At 41.7% G+C, this 17,924-nt stretch overlaps 2 protein-coding genes and 1 non-coding gene across 11 annotated transcripts in view; all 3 read left to right on the forward strand.

Moving 5' to 3' along the window:
* LOC113030281 (EH domain-binding protein 1-like protein 1) overlaps positions 1–12,543 on the forward strand; it is a 28,718-nt gene extending 16,175 nt beyond the window's left edge. For 3 of the 8 annotated variants that reach the window (XM_026181562.1, XM_026181566.1, XM_026181569.1), the window contains 15 exons: positions 555–1,073; positions 1,390–1,494; positions 5,080–5,934; positions 6,747–6,954; positions 7,064–7,212; positions 7,337–7,385; positions 7,745–8,069; positions 9,023–9,093; positions 9,259–9,307; positions 9,414–9,466; positions 9,825–9,945; positions 10,895–10,994; positions 11,085–11,158; positions 11,295–11,409; positions 11,578–12,543. In XM_026181562.1, coding sequence (XP_026037347.1) covers positions 555–1,073; positions 1,390–1,494; positions 5,080–5,934; positions 6,747–6,954; positions 7,064–7,212; positions 7,337–7,385; positions 7,745–8,069; positions 9,023–9,093; positions 9,259–9,307; positions 9,414–9,466; positions 9,825–9,945; positions 10,895–10,994; positions 11,085–11,158; positions 11,295–11,409; positions 11,578–11,665 — 2,881 coding nt within the window. In that variant the 3' untranslated portion in view covers positions 11,666–12,543. The remainder of the gene's footprint in view (positions 1–554; positions 1,074–1,389; positions 1,495–5,079; positions 5,935–6,746; positions 6,955–7,063; positions 7,213–7,336; positions 7,386–7,744; positions 8,070–9,022; positions 9,094–9,258; positions 9,308–9,413; positions 9,467–9,824; positions 9,946–10,894; positions 10,995–11,084; positions 11,159–11,294; positions 11,410–11,577) is intronic. The other 5 variants (XM_026181563.1, XM_026181567.1, XM_026181565.1 and 2 more) reach the window with 5 other exon arrangements.
* A 1,384-nt stretch (positions 12,544–13,927) lies between these two features.
* On the forward strand, positions 13,928–13,999 carry trnae-cuc (transfer RNA glutamic acid (anticodon CUC)). The gene has a single exon. It is a non-coding gene; the product is annotated as a tRNA-Glu (tRNA).
* Positions 14,000–14,113: 114 nt separating this feature from the next.
* LOC113030719 (CAAX prenyl protease 2-like) lies at positions 14,114–17,924 on the forward strand. 2 transcript variants are annotated; one of them, XM_026182395.1, is made up of 8 exons: positions 14,114–14,522; positions 14,595–14,697; positions 15,708–15,791; positions 16,357–16,435; positions 16,525–16,692; positions 17,029–17,100; positions 17,247–17,309; positions 17,409–17,924. In XM_026182395.1, the coding sequence occupies exons 1-8, from the start codon at positions 14,413–14,415 to the stop codon at positions 17,627–17,629; spliced, it is 900 nt and encodes a 299-aa protein (XP_026038180.1). In that variant the 5' UTR covers positions 14,114–14,412; the 3' UTR covers positions 17,630–17,924. The 2 variants fall into 2 exon arrangements, with proteins under 2 accessions (XP_026038180.1, XP_026038181.1); XM_026182396.1 differs by having other exon boundaries at positions 17,050–17,100.

Consider the following 17,924-nt stretch of genomic DNA (forward strand, 5'->3'; position numbering starts at 1 on the left):
TCTCAGCTGTCCGTCATCGCTCACCCCTACTTCTGTTTGTTTTTTATAATTAATAATGACTGTCCTCTGCTCCTTTTCTTCCTGTTTTTCCTTTCTATTATTCACTTTTCCTCTTTCTCTCCAGTCTTGGGCAACTGTCTCTCATAAGCGAGGGTTCACTGTCAAACATTGTTGTGCCAGAAAAGAAAGTCTCTGCCACATGTACTCTGCCTGGCCCTGCTGTTCAGCCAACAGCCCAGAATAAAGCAGTTATATTAGAGGTCTCGATGGTGGTGCCACCTCAACAGAGGCTGTCTGATGCAGAGATTCCTCTATGGAAAGTGCTAGAAGGGAGAAGTGGGAAAGTTACACCTGAAAAAATCTCTGCCGAGGAGGGTACAAAACCTTTGTGCAGAGGGTAAGAACAGACTAGGGGGCACATCTTTGTCTGCTTCTCTGCTTAATCCTCTTGTTTGTGCTTCGCATGCCTCGCTAATTGTTTGGTTTCCTAACCATGTTTGTACGAAATGCCAATTAGTGGATATATCCTTCATGTGGTTTTCCCTCTCTTCTAGCTCACACGGAGAGGATGCTGCTGAGGTGCACACGCCTGTTAGGCAAGAGAGCCAACCAGTTAAAGCAAAAGATGGAGATGAACATCATATTGCCGCACCCTCTTCTCAGCCCAGCGCACCGGCAGTTAAAAAGGAGCCTAAAGAGCCAGAGGGACCCAGCGTGGAATCGGCACCCTCAGTCGAGGTTCCCCCCCAAGAAGCTGGAGAGCATGTGACTCTGGCGCTGGAGCCACTTCAGCCCTCGAAACCAAAACCAGAACTGCGGCCGGAACAAGTTCTTCATCCATCAGGAAAACCACAACAGGAGGGAGCAGATGAGGAGAAACCAGCCGATGCCGTGCCTGGTGGTCACGAGCATTTCATCAACAATAAGGACCCAGTGTGCGAGGCAGAAAAACAGCTGTGGGCAGCTGTGGAGGAGACCACCACCGAGATAGGAGTGGAAAAAGTGATGGAAAGTAGTGAAAGCAAGGAAGCAAAGGAGGAGAAGCTGAAAGAGGAGGAAGGTGTAATAGGGGGGTGAGTCAGCGATGGTTGCTTGCAGTGTTTGCTGCATGGCATGACACCACATGCGCATTTTAATGGCTAACGTTCCTCTGGGTGCTGCAGCCTATCAAGTGCTTACTCAGCAACTGCAACTAACCTCACCTGAAGCTGTTTTCTTTATATTGACCTCTGTCAGTGCTGCAGTGGTATTTCAAATGGAGCGGTTTGATGAGAGCTTTACACAAGTATATAATGGACCTGTGTGTGTGTGTGTGTGTGTGTGTGTGTGTGTGTGTGTGTGTGTGTGTGTGTGTGTGTGTGTGTGTGTGTGTGTGTGTGTGTCTGGTAGTGCTGAGAAATGTGCGCACAAAGAGGCAGATGTGTGTGTTGCAGAGCAGCAGAGGGAGACGCCTGCTGGTTTCATGTCAGCAGTAGTTGGGGTGTTATACAGAGGGTGAGTCTCTCTGTGTGTGTCCGTGTGTGTGTGCTACTGTGTGGACTTCTACTGTGTGTTTTTCTATCCAGATATGCTTTTATTGCAACGGGTTGCCATTAACAAAGCCCCTAAAGATACCATTTAAAATTGGTTCTTGTTGTCTAATTCAATTCAATTTTATTTATACAGCGCCAAATCACAACAACTGTTCCCTCAAGGCGCTTTATATTGTAAGGTAGACTCTACAATAATACATACAGAGAAAAACCCAACAATCATATGACCCCCTATATGAGCAAGCACTTTGGCAACAGAGGAAAGGAAAAACTCCCTTTTAACAGAAAGAAACCTCTGGCAGTACCAGGCTCAGGGAGGGACGACCATCTGCCATGACTGGCTGGGATGAGTGAGGAAAGACAGGACAAAAGACATGCTGTGGAAGACAGCCAGAGATTAATAACAAGTATAATTCAGTGCAGAGAGGTAGACACTAACACTGGTTCATCCCTCGAGTTAGGATCCTTATTTATGCTGCAGTGATTCATTGGTCAGTGTTGTGATATGTTAAAAAACGAACTATTAACTATTGCTCATCATGATTTTAAAAATTACACACACAAAAAAAAATAAAATTCTAGCTCCTTGGAAGCAAAATGTAAAGAAATGAAGGGTGGTAGTGTAACAGACCGAAGAAATATTAGACGAGGTAAAACATTTAATACATTAACCTCATTATGTAAGAGCCTACACGTTAATGCATTATTACCTCATCTCTAAAAAAGTTGCTGCGTGGCAACTTTCAGTGAAGTACTGAAACATTTTGATGTTTATTAACTGCTTTCGTGGCATTTAAACTGGCTGCATATAAAAGCATCCATCGCTGGAGAATGCACCATCCAGTGGATCTTTGTGATTGTTTTGATTATGTGGTGGGCTGTCTTTGCCAATGTGGTTTTTAAGTATTGAGTGGCTCTTTGAGGATTCATCTTGCATATGTAGCTGCTGGCTTGTCTGTGGGCCGATCTGAGCTCTCAGCTCTGTGCCACCAGAAAGTATTTCACTTGTTCCTAATCCCGTCAAAGAGAAAAATCGGTATGCTGTGCAGAGTTGCTCTCGCTGTAGCAAACAGTGTTTCTTTTGGGTGCTTTTGCACGGCATTTTGGAAAAGCACCAAAACAAAGTCTGGGAAGGAACTATTTTTAATCAAACATGTTGTCTCACCCTCTGTCACAGTGTTCAGAGCTCATGAAGCAGGTCGTTTTCGGGTGAGCTCTGTCTCACAGTTTTCCTGTTGTTCGTATCTGCCCTTTAGCTACGAGACAGTGGCCTCCATCCTGAACACATCAGGATCGACTCTTGCAGGTCAACCGCAACCCTCTATCAAACAGCCATGCCACCTTATAAATAATGAACTCCAGCCATGTTTACATGAAGTAGATCCGGAGATCTTGTGTTCCTCTGAGGCGGATAATGATCCACCGATTCCCATTGATGTGGACATTTTGCCACCCACAGACTTCTCTGACACAGCAGAGAGTCAGGCGACTGCAGAAGAAAAAGTTTCTGAGACTCAGAAAAAAGAGTGCTCATCTTTAAACGAGGCACACAATCTGGTGGCAATTCTGAGAAGAGCTGCTAGTGAACAGGAGAAAGAAAGAGAAGGGAACAGGGAGAGAGAGGAGAGAGAAAAGGTGGAAAACATCAAGAGGGCAGAGAAGCAAGTGAGAGACAGGAAGGAGAGGGAAGAGGAAGCAAAGAAAGAGAAACACAGGTTGGAGAGGGAAAAAGAAGAGGCAAGAAAAAGGTTGGAAAAAGGGAGAAAGGAGATGAGGATGAGTGAGAGAGAAGGGATAAAAGAGGGAAAGGAAGAAAGGAATGGAGTGGACGAAACAAGGCAAGGGAATGAGCATAAGGAGAAAAGGGAAACAGAGCCCGAAACAAAGCAACAGAGAAAGGATGTCAATGAGGAAGTAAAGAAAAAAGAGAAGAAAGGAAAAGGAAAGGAGGACAACCATGGAGAAACCCCACAGTGGAGGACAGAGGCCCTTCCTGTTCTTGCTTTAGAAAAAGTCAACCAGAAAGTGGATAGCAGCCAACAAAACAACTGTCCGCCACTGAGGGAGGTAGAATTAGAGGATATTGCATATGATGAGAGGTCACAAGGTAATAATGAGGAATCAGGATTCAGTTCTGATCCTAAACTAGCAAACACTGTAATATCTAATGCTGAAGTATTGACCAGCCCGGCTGATTCTGCCCCTGCAGCCAAAACTAAAACCAGCAAAGCTGAGGACTATGTTTGTATTGTTAAGAAAACCATGGATGATCCTGGCTTCAAATCACTTAAAAAAGGCAAATCCTATCTTAAACATGGAGCCATCCCAGAGTGGCTGAGAGAGGATGATGTTGAGGAAATATCATATGAGAGGGGACAGGAAGATCTTGGATCCATCTGGCTGGCTGAGCTGTACATGGAAGGGGAAGCAGGGTGAGTAAGGGGTATGGGAGAGATAAATAGCCACAGGGAGAGAGGTGAGTAAAGAGAGAGTTGTGCTCGTTGCTTCTAATGGATCTCTGGACTGTGTTTTCTTTAACTCCGGGGGAAATCACGTTAGTTAAACCCCACTGAGCGTTTGGCCTGGCCGTGCATGTCCTTCTTATGAAAGAGTCATGTATTTGCTTGTGAATCATACATGCAACCTTCCAAAGAACATCATTAGACCATTATTGTTGTTCTGGATTAATTATTATTATATGTCCCATCTTCTCCTCAGCTTCCTAATTCGCTGTGACCTAAACTCCATGCTTATTGGAGTCGACTGGTACTTACATAGCACACTTCTACTCAGTTGAACAGTTCTTTATTTCCATTTACTGTAAACTGAGGAGGGTAATAATCAAAGTTAAGATTATGTTATCTTTCAGTGTTTCAGTGTCAGTGTAGCCCATTGATAGTCTCCTGTAAATCTATGGAAAAATTGCAAATATGAACTTTTAGTAGTTAACCATAGGCTTTCAGTTGTTGTTTAGACAAATGTGTAGCAGTAAATCTTGCAAGCATGAAAATAAAAAAGCATGCAATGGATGTATGTGCATCTACTGCATGAGTTATTTTTGCTGTCTACATGAATATGACACGTCTACTTACATAGTTCTGTAATCAGTGCAGCTTCACAGAATGTCAAGTGGCGTGGATGCATTGATTGTTTTGATGTTCAGATGCTGTGATGCATTCGAGGCTAGAGAAAGTCAAAACTAGTATAATCTCATTGCTAGGCCTTGGTTCTACTAATGCTCCGGGACTCTCTGTGAAAATCTTTTCCTAACAAGATGTCCAAGGAATGACATAAAAATAGCTGAGTGTGGGAAAAGCACAGTGAGCTTTAACATCCACCATGCACTACCCTTAGTTCATCAAAATGTTTGTCCTTGAATCTTTAGACGTTTGTGATCTTGAAAGGGTAAATATGTGGTTGCTTGAGATGAATGAAGGTGTGTTTGCAAAGAAAGGGAATGGGGCATGAAAAGGATGCTGGCTAGGTTTGTGGTTCTTGAGTTTTGTGAAAAACACACGAGATCTGAAATTTGATTTTCTGTCTTCAGACCAGGCCACCCTTCCCCAGCTGTAAACCAGAAGTCCTCTTCAATTGTTTTCAGCCAACAAACACTTTACCAGAGCCCTGCTCCCAGTCAGCCAAATAAACCAGAAGTTCTTGAGTCATTAACCAGTCTAACAGACAGTCCACATCCTAACCCTCTGTCTGTGTCTCAGCAGGGGATATCAGTCAATCAGACAGTGAGGAATAAACCCGTTCCCCAACTTAATGAATCACAGAAACAGCTGCTAAAAGGACAGAGAAAAGCTGTTGCTACAAATACTAGCCATAGCCTTGAGGTAGCAGCTGATGAGGAGGGAGAACTTGTTCAGTCGTCAGTGGTTCCTTGGCCTCTCCCTCCAAGCACTTCCAACATACAGTCTGATACAAAACATACTAAGACATACACAGACATGAGCGTCACTAAAGTAGATTGTGAAATAAATACAGTCACACAATCACACACAAGTCTTGAAATGAAGGTTAAGGAAGATGTGAACAACTCCAAGACTTTCAGTTTAAACAAGAGTGACAGTGACAGCCAAAAGAGTGACAGTGCACAAATGAACAACCTTTGCACGAGTCACTCCAAAGACCAACAACTCCAAGAAGAGGAAAAGTTCCTATTGGCTAAAATTCGCCTGATGTCAGGTGACTCATCCCCGGTGTCCAGCATTCACAATATGAAACGACTCATCCCGGCCCCGGGGGATATTGACTGTGACACTGAGCAGCCAAAAAAACAACTGGACATCGCCACAGATCTCACTGTTGTCAATCAACACTTAGTTTTTCCCAGCTTTGATGCCCTGCAGGAAATATCACTAACTGAAACAGAAGAGCCACAGGCAGAGGAAAATGCGTAAGTCAGGATAGGCTGTTATCTTGTCCTGTTTTATTAGACCAACTCGTTTGAGACTTGGCTTATAAAGCACAATGTTTTAGTACAGCTTTGTGTGCTGAGATCTAATGTTGTCTTTTCTTGGCTGAACTTGGCTGAACCCCAAAAAACACGCTCTGGTGTAGTCTGTGTATCTGTACACATGAGTGCATGTGGCTGTTCTAGAGGTCACTTTTTTCAACTTTATGTTCAAAGAGTATTTTACACCGAAACGCTGAAAAGAGGCCCTAGGTGCAGATCCCGGATGAGACCCCATTTTGTTACAAATCGCTAAAACTTGCAACAAAAAGAAGGGAGTGTGTTCAAGGCCATCATAATCAGCAAGATTATTTAAACTAAAAAAATGTGTCAGGTGTTTGATGTATGCTTGGCTGAGTGACAGTGAGGAAAGAGGCTTGCAAGATCTGTCAAAATCAGGCTCTGATGACAACCAGCTGGCTTAAGGCTTTTGCTTAGGTCACACATCGGTGATGTGACCCAAAAAGGCAAACTGAGATGCTTAAAAATGAGTGTATGCCCATAAAATGCCAAAAGCGTAGGCCTGCATTGAGGCAACCATGCTGCAAATCCTGATGCAAATCACACGACTGCTGTATGTTTTCCATCACGCTCTTTTAACATCGTGAGTTTGTTCAGTTCATCATCATCATCATGGCAAGCTTGCATTTCAAATCTGAAAAATTGCACATGGCAATGATGAAACGGCATCGATAACCTCCTTCATTTCTTCTAAGTTAAGCTTTTTTCACATCATATATCTTTTTTTTTCCTAGGCCAAAACACCAGCTGGCTGACCTCCCTGATGACGTAGTTAAGAAACCACCATTCCAACTAGACGACTCGCCCAGCACAGTCCATCACTGTGAGATCACATCATCTCGTCTTCCTACTTTACCAGAAGAAGAGACCTCTGACCCCAGGACCCTGGATCCTGTTACAGTGGTCCGGGAGGAGGCTGATGGGAAGGACGACACAGCTGAGGTAAATTTAATGAATACTCATCTTTATACTTTTCTTTACTCATCATACGTATTTGGCTTTTCATTTGCGTAGATGCACAGAAACAACATTTCTTTCCCTCTTTCTCCAGGATCTGGTGAACTCCAGCCAATCGCTGCTCGAGTGGTGTCAGAGCATCACTAGTGGGTACCAGGGGGTAAAGGTCACAAACTTCAGCACTTCCTGGAGAAATGGGCTGGCCTTCTGTGCCATCCTACACCACTTCCATCCAGACAAAATGTACGACATTTTACACAAAAGTTACTAGTTTTGAGTAGATTCTCTTTAGAAATTATAAATATTAACTAAACTGTTCATCTTAATGTTGTAAGCTACTTTTCTGTTCCTGCTTTTGTGCCATTAGAGATTTTGACCAGTTGGACCCTCATGATATCAAACTCAACAATAAAAAGGTGAGCATGATTTAATGTTTTTAGTTTAGTGCACTGTGCCATCAGTTTGTTTTTGCAGCCACATGAAAGGATGATGACATAGTTCTGGTAACTTTTAGATCAATATTTTTCATGCAATATAGTCAGAGATGTTTGACGATTAACACCCAGAGCAATAAGTATAATTCTTAGCCCACCCCTTATTTCTTTATATTTTGCTTACAAGCAGCCAGACGTTCTTGTATTTTTTAAAGTGGTCCTGAATGATAGTTTTCCAGGCTTTGCTCCAGAGCACATATTCTGCTGTTCTATTAAAAGAGTGTTGCTAGGGCAATTGTTGCCATCTCCCATTGTAATCCTGTGTTTCCTAACAACATCAGGCGTTTGATGGCTTCGAGGCGCTGGGAATCTCTCGCCTGCTGGAGCCGTCAGACATGGTCCTTCTGTCCGTGCCTGACAGGCTCATAGTCATGACCTACCTCAGCCAGATCCGCTCACACTTCACCAACCAGGAGCTGAGCGTGCTGCAGATAGAGCACAACAGCAGTAAGTCCAGTTACGGCGTCGCTCTCACCGGCCCGACTCCCACGAATGTGGACGCTGCTGCTTTCTGCATGGCCAGACTAAATGAAGGAGTGAGTCTAGAAGAGGGAGGAAGCAGCACGCTGGTGGTCCCGCCGCCAAGAGCTAAACGACAGCTTAAAGGTACTAGTATTATTCCCTCTGTATGATTATTTTATTATATATTCACCAAATAAGGTTAATTTTGCCCACTTTGGCTTTTTGGAACTTTTACAGTTTCTGTTGTCTTACCATAACAAACTGTGCAGGCATAGTTAAAAACTTTTTATTATGCAAGCCCTTTCACACCATAAACCTGGGTTAAAAAAAAGAGCAAAAACAGCGAGGAGCGCAGAAAGGAAAGGAGCAAAGGTGGAAACACTAGTGTTTCCCAGGGTAACTTAGGAATGTGAAGTAGCAAAGTTAGAGCTAAGGCAACAAGAGGCACAGAAAACAGATCAATAAATCAAGTTCACAATGCATCACTTAAGATTTTTGTTGGTTCCCAGAGATACCAGATGTGCCTTTTTAGTACAAATGTGTTTAATATTCATTTTGGCTATAAATATTAGTCCCAGTAGAACAGCTGTGAAATTTATTATTCTTATTTAAAACTCCTGAATGTCCCTGGAGACACGTTATCTCAAATAGATTCATGAGCGATGAGGTCTGGCATGAACTCTGCGTGTTCTGTCAAAGTTGGAAAAGTTCTGATGAGTTCATATGTGAGAAAACCATCTCAGCCTTTTTCCTTCCTGTGCTGTTATCAATGGTTTGGCCTGGTCGGCATCCAGTTAGGACATCCAGTAAGTGATGTCATGTACATCTGTGCTTCAATCACGATGTAGTAATATTTAATATGTCATGACCATTAGGGCATTATTTTCTGCTGTGGCTCCTGGTAATCACAGACATCCACAAAGTGTCAATGGAGCAGATTCAGATACATGTTTTACTTTCACTTTGATAGTTCTTTCTTTGGCTTTTCATTTTACTGGATTAAGTACATATGGATAAATACTCTGTACCAAGTTTTCTGAGGCCTTAAAACAATTAAAGAAATATAACATGTAATCATTTGTCTGTCCTGCTTTTAGTGGAGGAGTCCATAACTCCAGTCCCGCCCCCACGGTCTCTTACAAAGGTAGTCAAGCCTGGGCCGGCTCAGGTAACACTTTGTCTTTCTTCCTTTATTATTTCCATCAGCAAACAAACTTTTCAGGCCAAAAAATACGTGAAACACTCTCAATTTTTACTTTGCATTTTCACCTCTGTTTAACTTTATACATCTGCTTTACTGTAGCTATATGAAAGTTTTATATTTCTTCTCCAGGATGAAAATACAATGTCTAACTCTGCAACAGAAAACACGAGTAATACAGGTATGAGCCTGCAGAGTAAGCCTTTTCTAACATTTGAAGCATTTGTTTTAGCACTCTTTCCCTCACTTTTTTCCCTACTCTGATTTGTGTATTTCAATTCTTGCAGAGTTTCAGCGTGCAGATGAGCCCCAGCCTCCAAAACAAGACGAGGAAACAATGGTCAGTCATGTGTTCTTCCCCTTTTCTGTTCTTTATTTCATTTCTATATCATTTTGATTCTCACGTCATCATTAATTGATGGCTCCAAAAAGTACTGAATAACAGCTGTCCAGTTCATCATTCACATCTTATATTCTCCATCCTTTGACCTCTCTAATCTTTTTGACCCTCTTCTTCTGCTTCTCTTCGTATGTCCCCCTCCCCTTTCTGCTGTCCGACATCCCTCTTTCTGTTGATCTCTTTTCTTCCTCTGTTTGTGGCTTTCTGTCGTCATTCTGTATGTTCGTGTGTGGTTGTGTGTGTTTGCCTCTATTCGTCTGCGTGTCTTTGTACGTGTATGATGGTGGCTTGTGGTCAGTCTCTGCAGGACACCAGCCAGTATGTGTTGAGTGAGCTGGCAGCATTGGAGACAGAACAGAAGCACATCGACAGCAGAGCTGCAGTGGTGGAGAGACGACTGCGAAGTCTCATGGAAACAGGTGAGTCACTTAATTAAACCTCTGATAAGCAAGAAGTGAACGGTGCAGAATTCACTAAGCAGATTTAATCCAATGGACTTTTGCATTGATTAAGTGGTTGCAGTTATGTGTCATCACTGGATTACTCCTGTTTTCTCTTCCCTATCCCCTGGTCATAGCAGGTGGCTGCCCCTCCCTGAACATTGTTCTGTTAATAATAATAATAAAATAATAATAATAATATATTGTATTAATAGGCACCTTTCAGGGCACTCAAGGACATCTTACAATCAATGAAATAACAAAATCGAGTATATGGCGATTAAAAACACATCAGAGAATGAAAAAGTTTCAAAGACGAGCTGACAATCGTCTGAAAGCTCTAACTGGGGTCTAACAGAGGATGGTGGAGGTGGAGGATCCCAGAGTGGAGTAGAGCAAGCTGTGACAATGTGCAGAAGATCGGTGAGATACATGTGCAGGGTTATGGAGAGACTTGAAAGTAAGAAGATGAATCTTAGAATTAATGCAGTATTTTGCAGGAAGTAGTAGAAGGACAGGATTTATATATTTTACTGAAGGAGTTCAGGAGCAGGCCTGTGTTAGAGGTCTCTTCTTGTCAAAAGGGAGTTCTTCCTCTCCAACATCACCGAGTGCTTGTAAGAGGGGAAGGTGGCACTATAAGACGCCAAAAAATATACATGTAAATGCATAAAAAGATGAACTAAATTGAACCGAACCTTAAATCTCCTGACCTGCATGCAGATGAATACCCTCCTCAGCCATGATGCTAACCTGCCTTCTACTTGTGATTATAATGAAGTAAATTCCAGATCCAGCTCTGTCTAGTTTACACTTTTTTTTTGTTGTTAAATAGTATCTTGCATGTGGATCTTTATGTTTAATGATCTTTATCTTTATCTGTATTCAAATATTCACAAGCTTTCATGTCTTTTCTCTGCTGTTGCAGGAAGTGACCGTGATGAAGAGGAGAGACTGATCCAGGAGTGGTTCACTCTGGTAAACAAGAAGAACGCTCTGATCCGCAGACAAGACAACCTGGAACTGCTGTAAGACCTCCCACATATCAGTATACACATACTCATATACGTATATTTTACATTTGTTTTAAACTGACTTGTTCTTAACTGCATCTATAGACAAGAGGAGCAGGATCTGGAGAGGAGATTTGACCTTCTGACCAGAGAACTGCGCGTAATCATGGCTATTGAAGGTCATTAAAATAGTGGAAACAAGTAATCTGTACAATATCAGTCAAAATGATTTACAGATAATAATACAAATCTAAATGGTAAAAAAAAATTAAAACACAATGAATTTGATCTTTTTGAGTGCTGCTTTTTGTGCAGACTGGCAGAAGTCACCCGCTCAGCAGCAGAGGGAGCAGCTGCTCCTCCAGGAGCTGGTGTCTTTGGTCAACCAAAGGGACGAGATCATCAGGGATATCGACACCAAGGAGAGACGGTCAGTATATGTAGGGTTATGTGAAAGAGACAAAGTGGGTTACAGGAAGATTATACATCCAAAAAACAAAAGAGATTAGTTTGTTATTTGGATCTTTATGCCTATCTATGATAGAGGGGTGCAGATATCCATGAGCTCAGCACCATACCGTGCTTTTTGTGTTTGCAGGGCCTTGGAGGAGGATGAGCGTCTGGAGCGTGGTCTCGAAATGAGGAGGAGAAAATACAGCAACAAAGAAAAATGTGTGTTACAGTGAGACGAGTGAGGACAAGCACAAACGGCTTTTACTCCAAAGCCCCAAAAGAGTACTTTTTTTAAAAATAGAAAGCTGTTTTTTAAGGATGCTGGGGCTCTGTATTTTCTTGTATTTAAAGTGCCTTGAGGACTGCTCTGAGTTTGACACTGCAAAACATATGTCATCTTCTCTGATAAAAAAAAAAAAGAAATTCAAGTGTTCATTATTTTAAGTGTGTCTTAATATATAAGTATTGATTGATTCTTTTCACCTATTTTTATTTATTTAAATTATGTATCTGACTGTTTTACATCTATTGCACATTTGCTTTTTGTGTGTTTCTGTTTCTAATCTGTGACTTTCAGTATTCAAACACTGGCTTATCCTCCATTGTGAAAAACGAGGCCAAAATATTTGCAGCCTTGAGGGGAAGTTTAGTTTACAGTTGTTTGTAATCTGCAGGTTTCTAGTAATGTCACCCTACTTGTCACTTCCCCGAGGAAAAAGTCCATAAACACGCCCGAGCATTTTGGATATCAAAATAGTATGTGGTAAGTCATGAGCTGGACTCGAATGCCCAATGTTGTTAGCGGAGGATACGTGTTTTCAGATTCAGGATGACCCCCTGCAGCCTCATGGAGCTCAAAGATGTTTCCAGCCTAAAGTTACACCTTGGTAACTTGCAGTCTTTGTGGATGTGATTGCTCACGTCTGCAATATTCACAGAAATCAAAGTGCTTTCCATTTCTGTGTCGACTACTGCATGCATGCTTATGGAGGTGTGCTAATAAAGTGGCACTGTGCTCCACAGCACCACTATGTATTCATACTGTAGCTGCGTATAATGAATCGAGGATGTTTGTGATGATGAAAATAAAAACATATCGGCTGGTTGCTCATCTGTCATGACTGTTTTCATCACTTAGTCTTCATCACACTTCATAGATTATGTAACCCAGGGCAGTAACTGTAATATGATCCTAATGTATAATCGTAACATGCTAAAATCACCCTGTGCACATAATAGCATAAAGGCATTGGACGCTACAAAAATATCCCCTAATGTGATGCTGCAGTGATCACAAAACAGACATTGCTGGATAGTGATCAATACAGCTGAAATCTAAATTTAACAACACTTCAGGGTAAATATCTGTTTTTACCTTGCTTGGTGTGTCTCAAATGAGGTTTGGTAATGCATCTCCAACTGGCAATCCAGCTGTGAGGAAATTACTTAAATTGTTAAGCCAAAGACGTCAAACTCATTTTACATCATGGGCCACATACAGCCCACTAGGGTTAAGTTGGTTGGGCCAGTGTAGAGAAGCTTAACTACACATGTGATCTCTGAGATATCTTAACATAAGAAGGGGGGAAAGTGTAATTTTAACAGTTTTAACAGTGTACAGTTATTTCCCAGACTGCCCTGTAATTATAAAACAGAAAGCTATTGTTTATGCATAAAAAACAACCTTTTTCTTTTAGTTAAAAGGCCAAAATGTATGCTCTTCTTTAAAGTTTCCAAAGTTGTCCAGTGGGCCAGCTTTGACCGTCTGCCAATAAGTGATTTCCAGTATTTATGATTGGCGGTATTTAAACGGTTGTAAATGACTTGTTGGCCTTTAATATGTAAAACATATGTCAAATATATCTCTTGTGAATGGGATCGAGCCACTTTAAGCCAGAAAGATCATTTCTGCCACAGAGTAGAAGCTGCAATCAGTTTCTGGCAATTATTTATGCTTTATTTATGAATATGATACTCTCATTAACATAAAAAAAATGTCTTTCTCAGAAGAGATCTGGCAAAGAGGGAAGCAACAACCATAACATAACAGTTGTATAAATATATTTTAAGTGCCAAAAACGATTGGATTGATTATAATGTAGAACACAGAAGAACAATAACGCAGAGTCATAAAGATTCTTACAAAACATGTAATTTCTTTATTTTATTTATAAGACCTTCGTAAATCCTGCTGACTGCAGACTATCAATATAACCAAAGATATTGATGAATTAAAATGTGAATATATACACTTAACTATATATTTTTGGCATTGTATAATCTATTTGACGTGTAGACTGATACTGATAAATCAGCTAACAAAAATCAGTTTAATAAAAGAAATTATAAGTCAGAGCCACTGTTTAGTACTACTGCACGAACACAGCAAAGAGCAAATGTAAACTGATGCAGCCCCAAAAGATCTTAATAGAAGCATGAAAATCGTTTTCTGTATGCGATTGGATGTAAGGTGCAGAATAACGATCTCCAGCATGTCCCTGGTGGTCTAGTGGTTAGGATTCGGCGCTCTCACCGCCGCGGCCCGGGTTCGATTCCCGGTCAGGGAACTAGCTTTTTCGTGTTCTATGATGGCTACATGTTTGTTTTCCAATTACACAACTACTTCTACTGGCACGGAGAGGCTAAGCTTCACCTGTTTTTTTTGTTTTTTTTATCTCTGACCCTAGTATAAAAATATTGAGTCATAACCAAAACTGAATATTTACTGTTATGTATTATGTTTGTTTGCACGTAGTCTTGTTTACACTCGTACCGTTTACCTGAATGAGCTTGTTTTTTGCGTGCAGTTACTGGACTTCATAGAGCATTAGAGCTAATCAGCTAATCACCAGGACTCACTAATCTGAAATAACTGACAGGATCGAGCCGATCCAAAGCGGGGTGAACCTGCACTCCTTTGTTAGCCGCCGCTTAGCTGGAGAACCAGCTGAAGTTGTGATTGCAAACCCTCACGTTTGTCATGCAGGTAGAGAACACCCACCCGAGGTGTTTCCTGGGTTTGCTGAGCTGCCTATTCTTGGCTGGTCTCTACGTTGGCAGTTTGTACGTCTGGAGAAGCAGCTCACCAAGGTATACAGCTCACCAACAGGCATGAGAGAAGTGCTGTTAGGCCAGACAACTAAACTTAAACTGTGCGTGCAGGGATCATCCCAGTGTGATAAAGCGTCGCTGTGCTAGTGTGCTGCTGGTCTCTGTAGTGTCACCTGCAGTTGTGAAGACATGGATACACTGGGCTGATGTCAAGGTGAGTATACTGTAGATAGTAACATTTCCCCTGGAGGATTTACCTTGTGACCCGACAAGTTTCAGCACTATGAGTTTAACTCAACTCTGTGACAATTTAAACTCCACCTATCGTTCAATTCTGTATCTGTTTGTTTATTTGTCCCGATTGTTACCTTTGTAAAGGATCTTTTCCATCAGTAATCTATACCAATCAAATCAAATCTGTGATTACTGCTCATCTAAAATTAAATGTTATGAACAATATTCCCAAAAGTATTTGCTTTTTTTTCTTCAAACTCAACTTGAACTTGAAATATCCGTAAGGTTTAATGTGATGTTGCTATGATGTAGCTATAACAGCTTCAACTTTTCTGGGAAGGCTTTCCACAGAAGAAGTGTTTATGGGAATTTTTGACCATTCTTCCATCCCAAAGGTGTTCCATCAGTTTGAGGTCAGGACTCTGTGTAAGCCAGTTAAGTTTTTCCCCACCAAGCTTGCTCATCCATGTCATTATGGACTTTGCTTTGTGCACTGGTGCGCAGTCCTGTTGGAGCAGGAAGGAGTCACCCTCGTCCCCAAACTCTTCCTATAAAGTTGGGAGCATGAAAATGTCTTGATATGCTGAAGCATTAAGAGTTCCTTTCACTGGAACTAAGGGGCTCAGCCCAACTGAAAAACAACCCCAGACTATAATCCCCCCTTCACCAAACTTTACACTTGGCGCAATGCAGTCAGACAACCACCAAACCCAGACCCATCGGATTGTCCATCATCCACAGAGCACGTCGCTATTGCTCTGGAGTCCAGTGGCGGAGTGCTTAACACCACTGTATATGACACTTTGCATTATTCTTGGTGATGTGAGGCTTGGATGCAGCTGCTCGGCCATGGAAACCCATTCAATGAAACTCTCTCCACACTGTTCTTGAGCTAATCTGAAGGCCACATGAAGTTCGGTGACTCGTTTCACTTCAGTGACTCGTTTAAACGTCATTCTCACGGTTTCTAAAACACATTTTGCCCTTCAGGCGGACGTGTCTGTGTGGGAGTTGATGGGACTTCGCATGGACGGTTTGGTTGCTGCATCCATATTACCTTTATTACTTACTATGGTAAGTCAGGGGATCCCATATCTGATTAACTTGATTCTGCATTCAAAATATTAATATAAATTTTGTTTAGCATACATTTGTAACATTTTGCTTCATTAGAGATGGAAAAGAATAGTACTGATTTCAAATTGCTTAACTGAGGGCACAAATATCTCTGAAGTTTTATATGTAGCGCACATTAAATACTTACAGATGAAAACCCAGGATTTATTTACATTTACATCATTAACATAAGATTTGTCAGAAATGAAGAAAACCATAGTCAATGAGTTTTTCAGTAGCTTCAAACAGTAATCTGTAGATCCCGTTTCTCTCATACAGCAATATATTTATGCTTAGCTGAGGCATGCTTGACATTTCAGAGATTTATTTCCATTCCTGCTAAGCGTGGCCTCAGCTTAGCTTTGCAACTTCCATTAAATGTCTACGTTCTGCAGTAATATCCCCATGGGCGAGTTTAAACCACACACTGACAAATGTACCCTGTAGTTTCCAGTTTAATCTTTTTTTTTTAATTTACATCCTCTAGATTTTATAAACAACTGGTTTTACTCTCCCACGTCAGGTTTTTTATCTCGGCCCACTGGTTCACTCCGCTATAGACAACCCCAAAGGCTTCACCGGGGAAATGCAGTGTGCACTGGGTACGTTTGTCTCTATAATAACTGAATGTTATGTTGGGTTAACTGGAATCAGAGAGCTGCACATGTGTGCTTTCATGCACTTCTCCCAGATGTTCAGTCATGGAGGCGGTGTGCAGGGGACGCAGTGTGGCTCAGAAACCAGGTGGTGGCACCAGTGACAGAGGAGCTGGTGTTCAGAGGGGCCATGCTTCCTATGTTGGTGCCCTGCACGGGACCCACAGGCGCTATCGTCACCGCTCCACTGTTCTTTGGAGTTGGTATGTGAAAAAGTTTTCAAACAGAAAAAAAAAACATATTTGCATATATTTGAACTATTTCAGATTAAATTTTAACACCAAGTTCGAGAGACTTCTTCTTCTCCCAGCAGTTCCTACATCCATGAACGCTCTCTGTGATCTTCCTCTTTTCCTCCTGCCTGGCAGCTCCATATTCACCCTCTTTTGTCCAATCCAGTCGCCACCCTTCCTCTGCACCAAGGAGGAGAGAATAATAAATGTTGCATTTTGTGCCTCATTTTTTCTTCCAAATCTATGTTTGCAAGTGTTACATTACATTTGGTTTGACTGCCTTTAATGTCAACTGCCTCATTTTAGCTCATTTCCACCATGTCATAGAGGAGCGACGCCTTGGGAAAGAGAGCATGAGTGTCATCCTTCTGGTGGCAGGTCAGTTAGCTGAAAAGGCAAACCATGTTGTCATGATCAGAGCAAGGTGACTCATTTCTTTTAGCTTGATTTTGATCATCTTTATGTGACATGGACTGATAAAACTAAAACTGAGCACTTTGATCGCATCTTTTTTTCTCTCACAGGGATGCAGTTCTTGTACACAACTGTTTTTGGTGCTTTTACTGCCTTTATATTCATGAGAACTGGTAAGATATGTGATCTATACGATAATTTGGTCACTCATTAGCCTACGATAATCAACCCATTTCATCTGAAATCTTTGTTTTGTTTTGTTTTTTTTTAAGGGCATGTTGTCGGTCCAGTTTTGTGCCATTCATTTTGCAACAGTCAGGGCCTGCCTGACATCCGCTCTGCCCTGCAACACCCTCACAGTTCAGCTCTGCTCTTCTCATATCTGATGGGAGGCCTGCTGTTTCTGGTGCTGCTCTTCCCGCTGACAGACCAGTACTTTTATGGTCCCATTCCCATCTGCAGCCTGGCTCCCCCTCCAGGGTCGGTTTGCTGAATGAAATCGAATTAAGTTAAATGCGCTCCAGCTCTCCTTCTTTTACTCTGGATTTCATTTTGTGATGTAAAAAGTTGCTGTTTTTTTTTCTTTTTAACAAAACTAAAAATCTATGCGTGTATATATGTCTATGCGTGGGTGGGTCAGCATGAGAGCAGAATGATTAGAGCAGTTTAGACATTTCCTGCATGGTTAAAAATATTTCCTACTGTATTGAAACTCAATGCCAGTACAACTTTCCCCGGTTAAAAGGGAGAAAAAGAGGTGTGTGTGTGTGTGTGTGTGTGTGTGTGTG

Source organism: Astatotilapia calliptera, chromosome 10 (assembly GCF_900246225.1).
Source record: "Astatotilapia calliptera chromosome 10, fAstCal1.2, whole genome shotgun sequence".
NCBI classification, from domain to species: Eukaryota; Metazoa; Chordata; class Actinopteri; order Cichliformes; family Cichlidae; genus Astatotilapia; species Astatotilapia calliptera.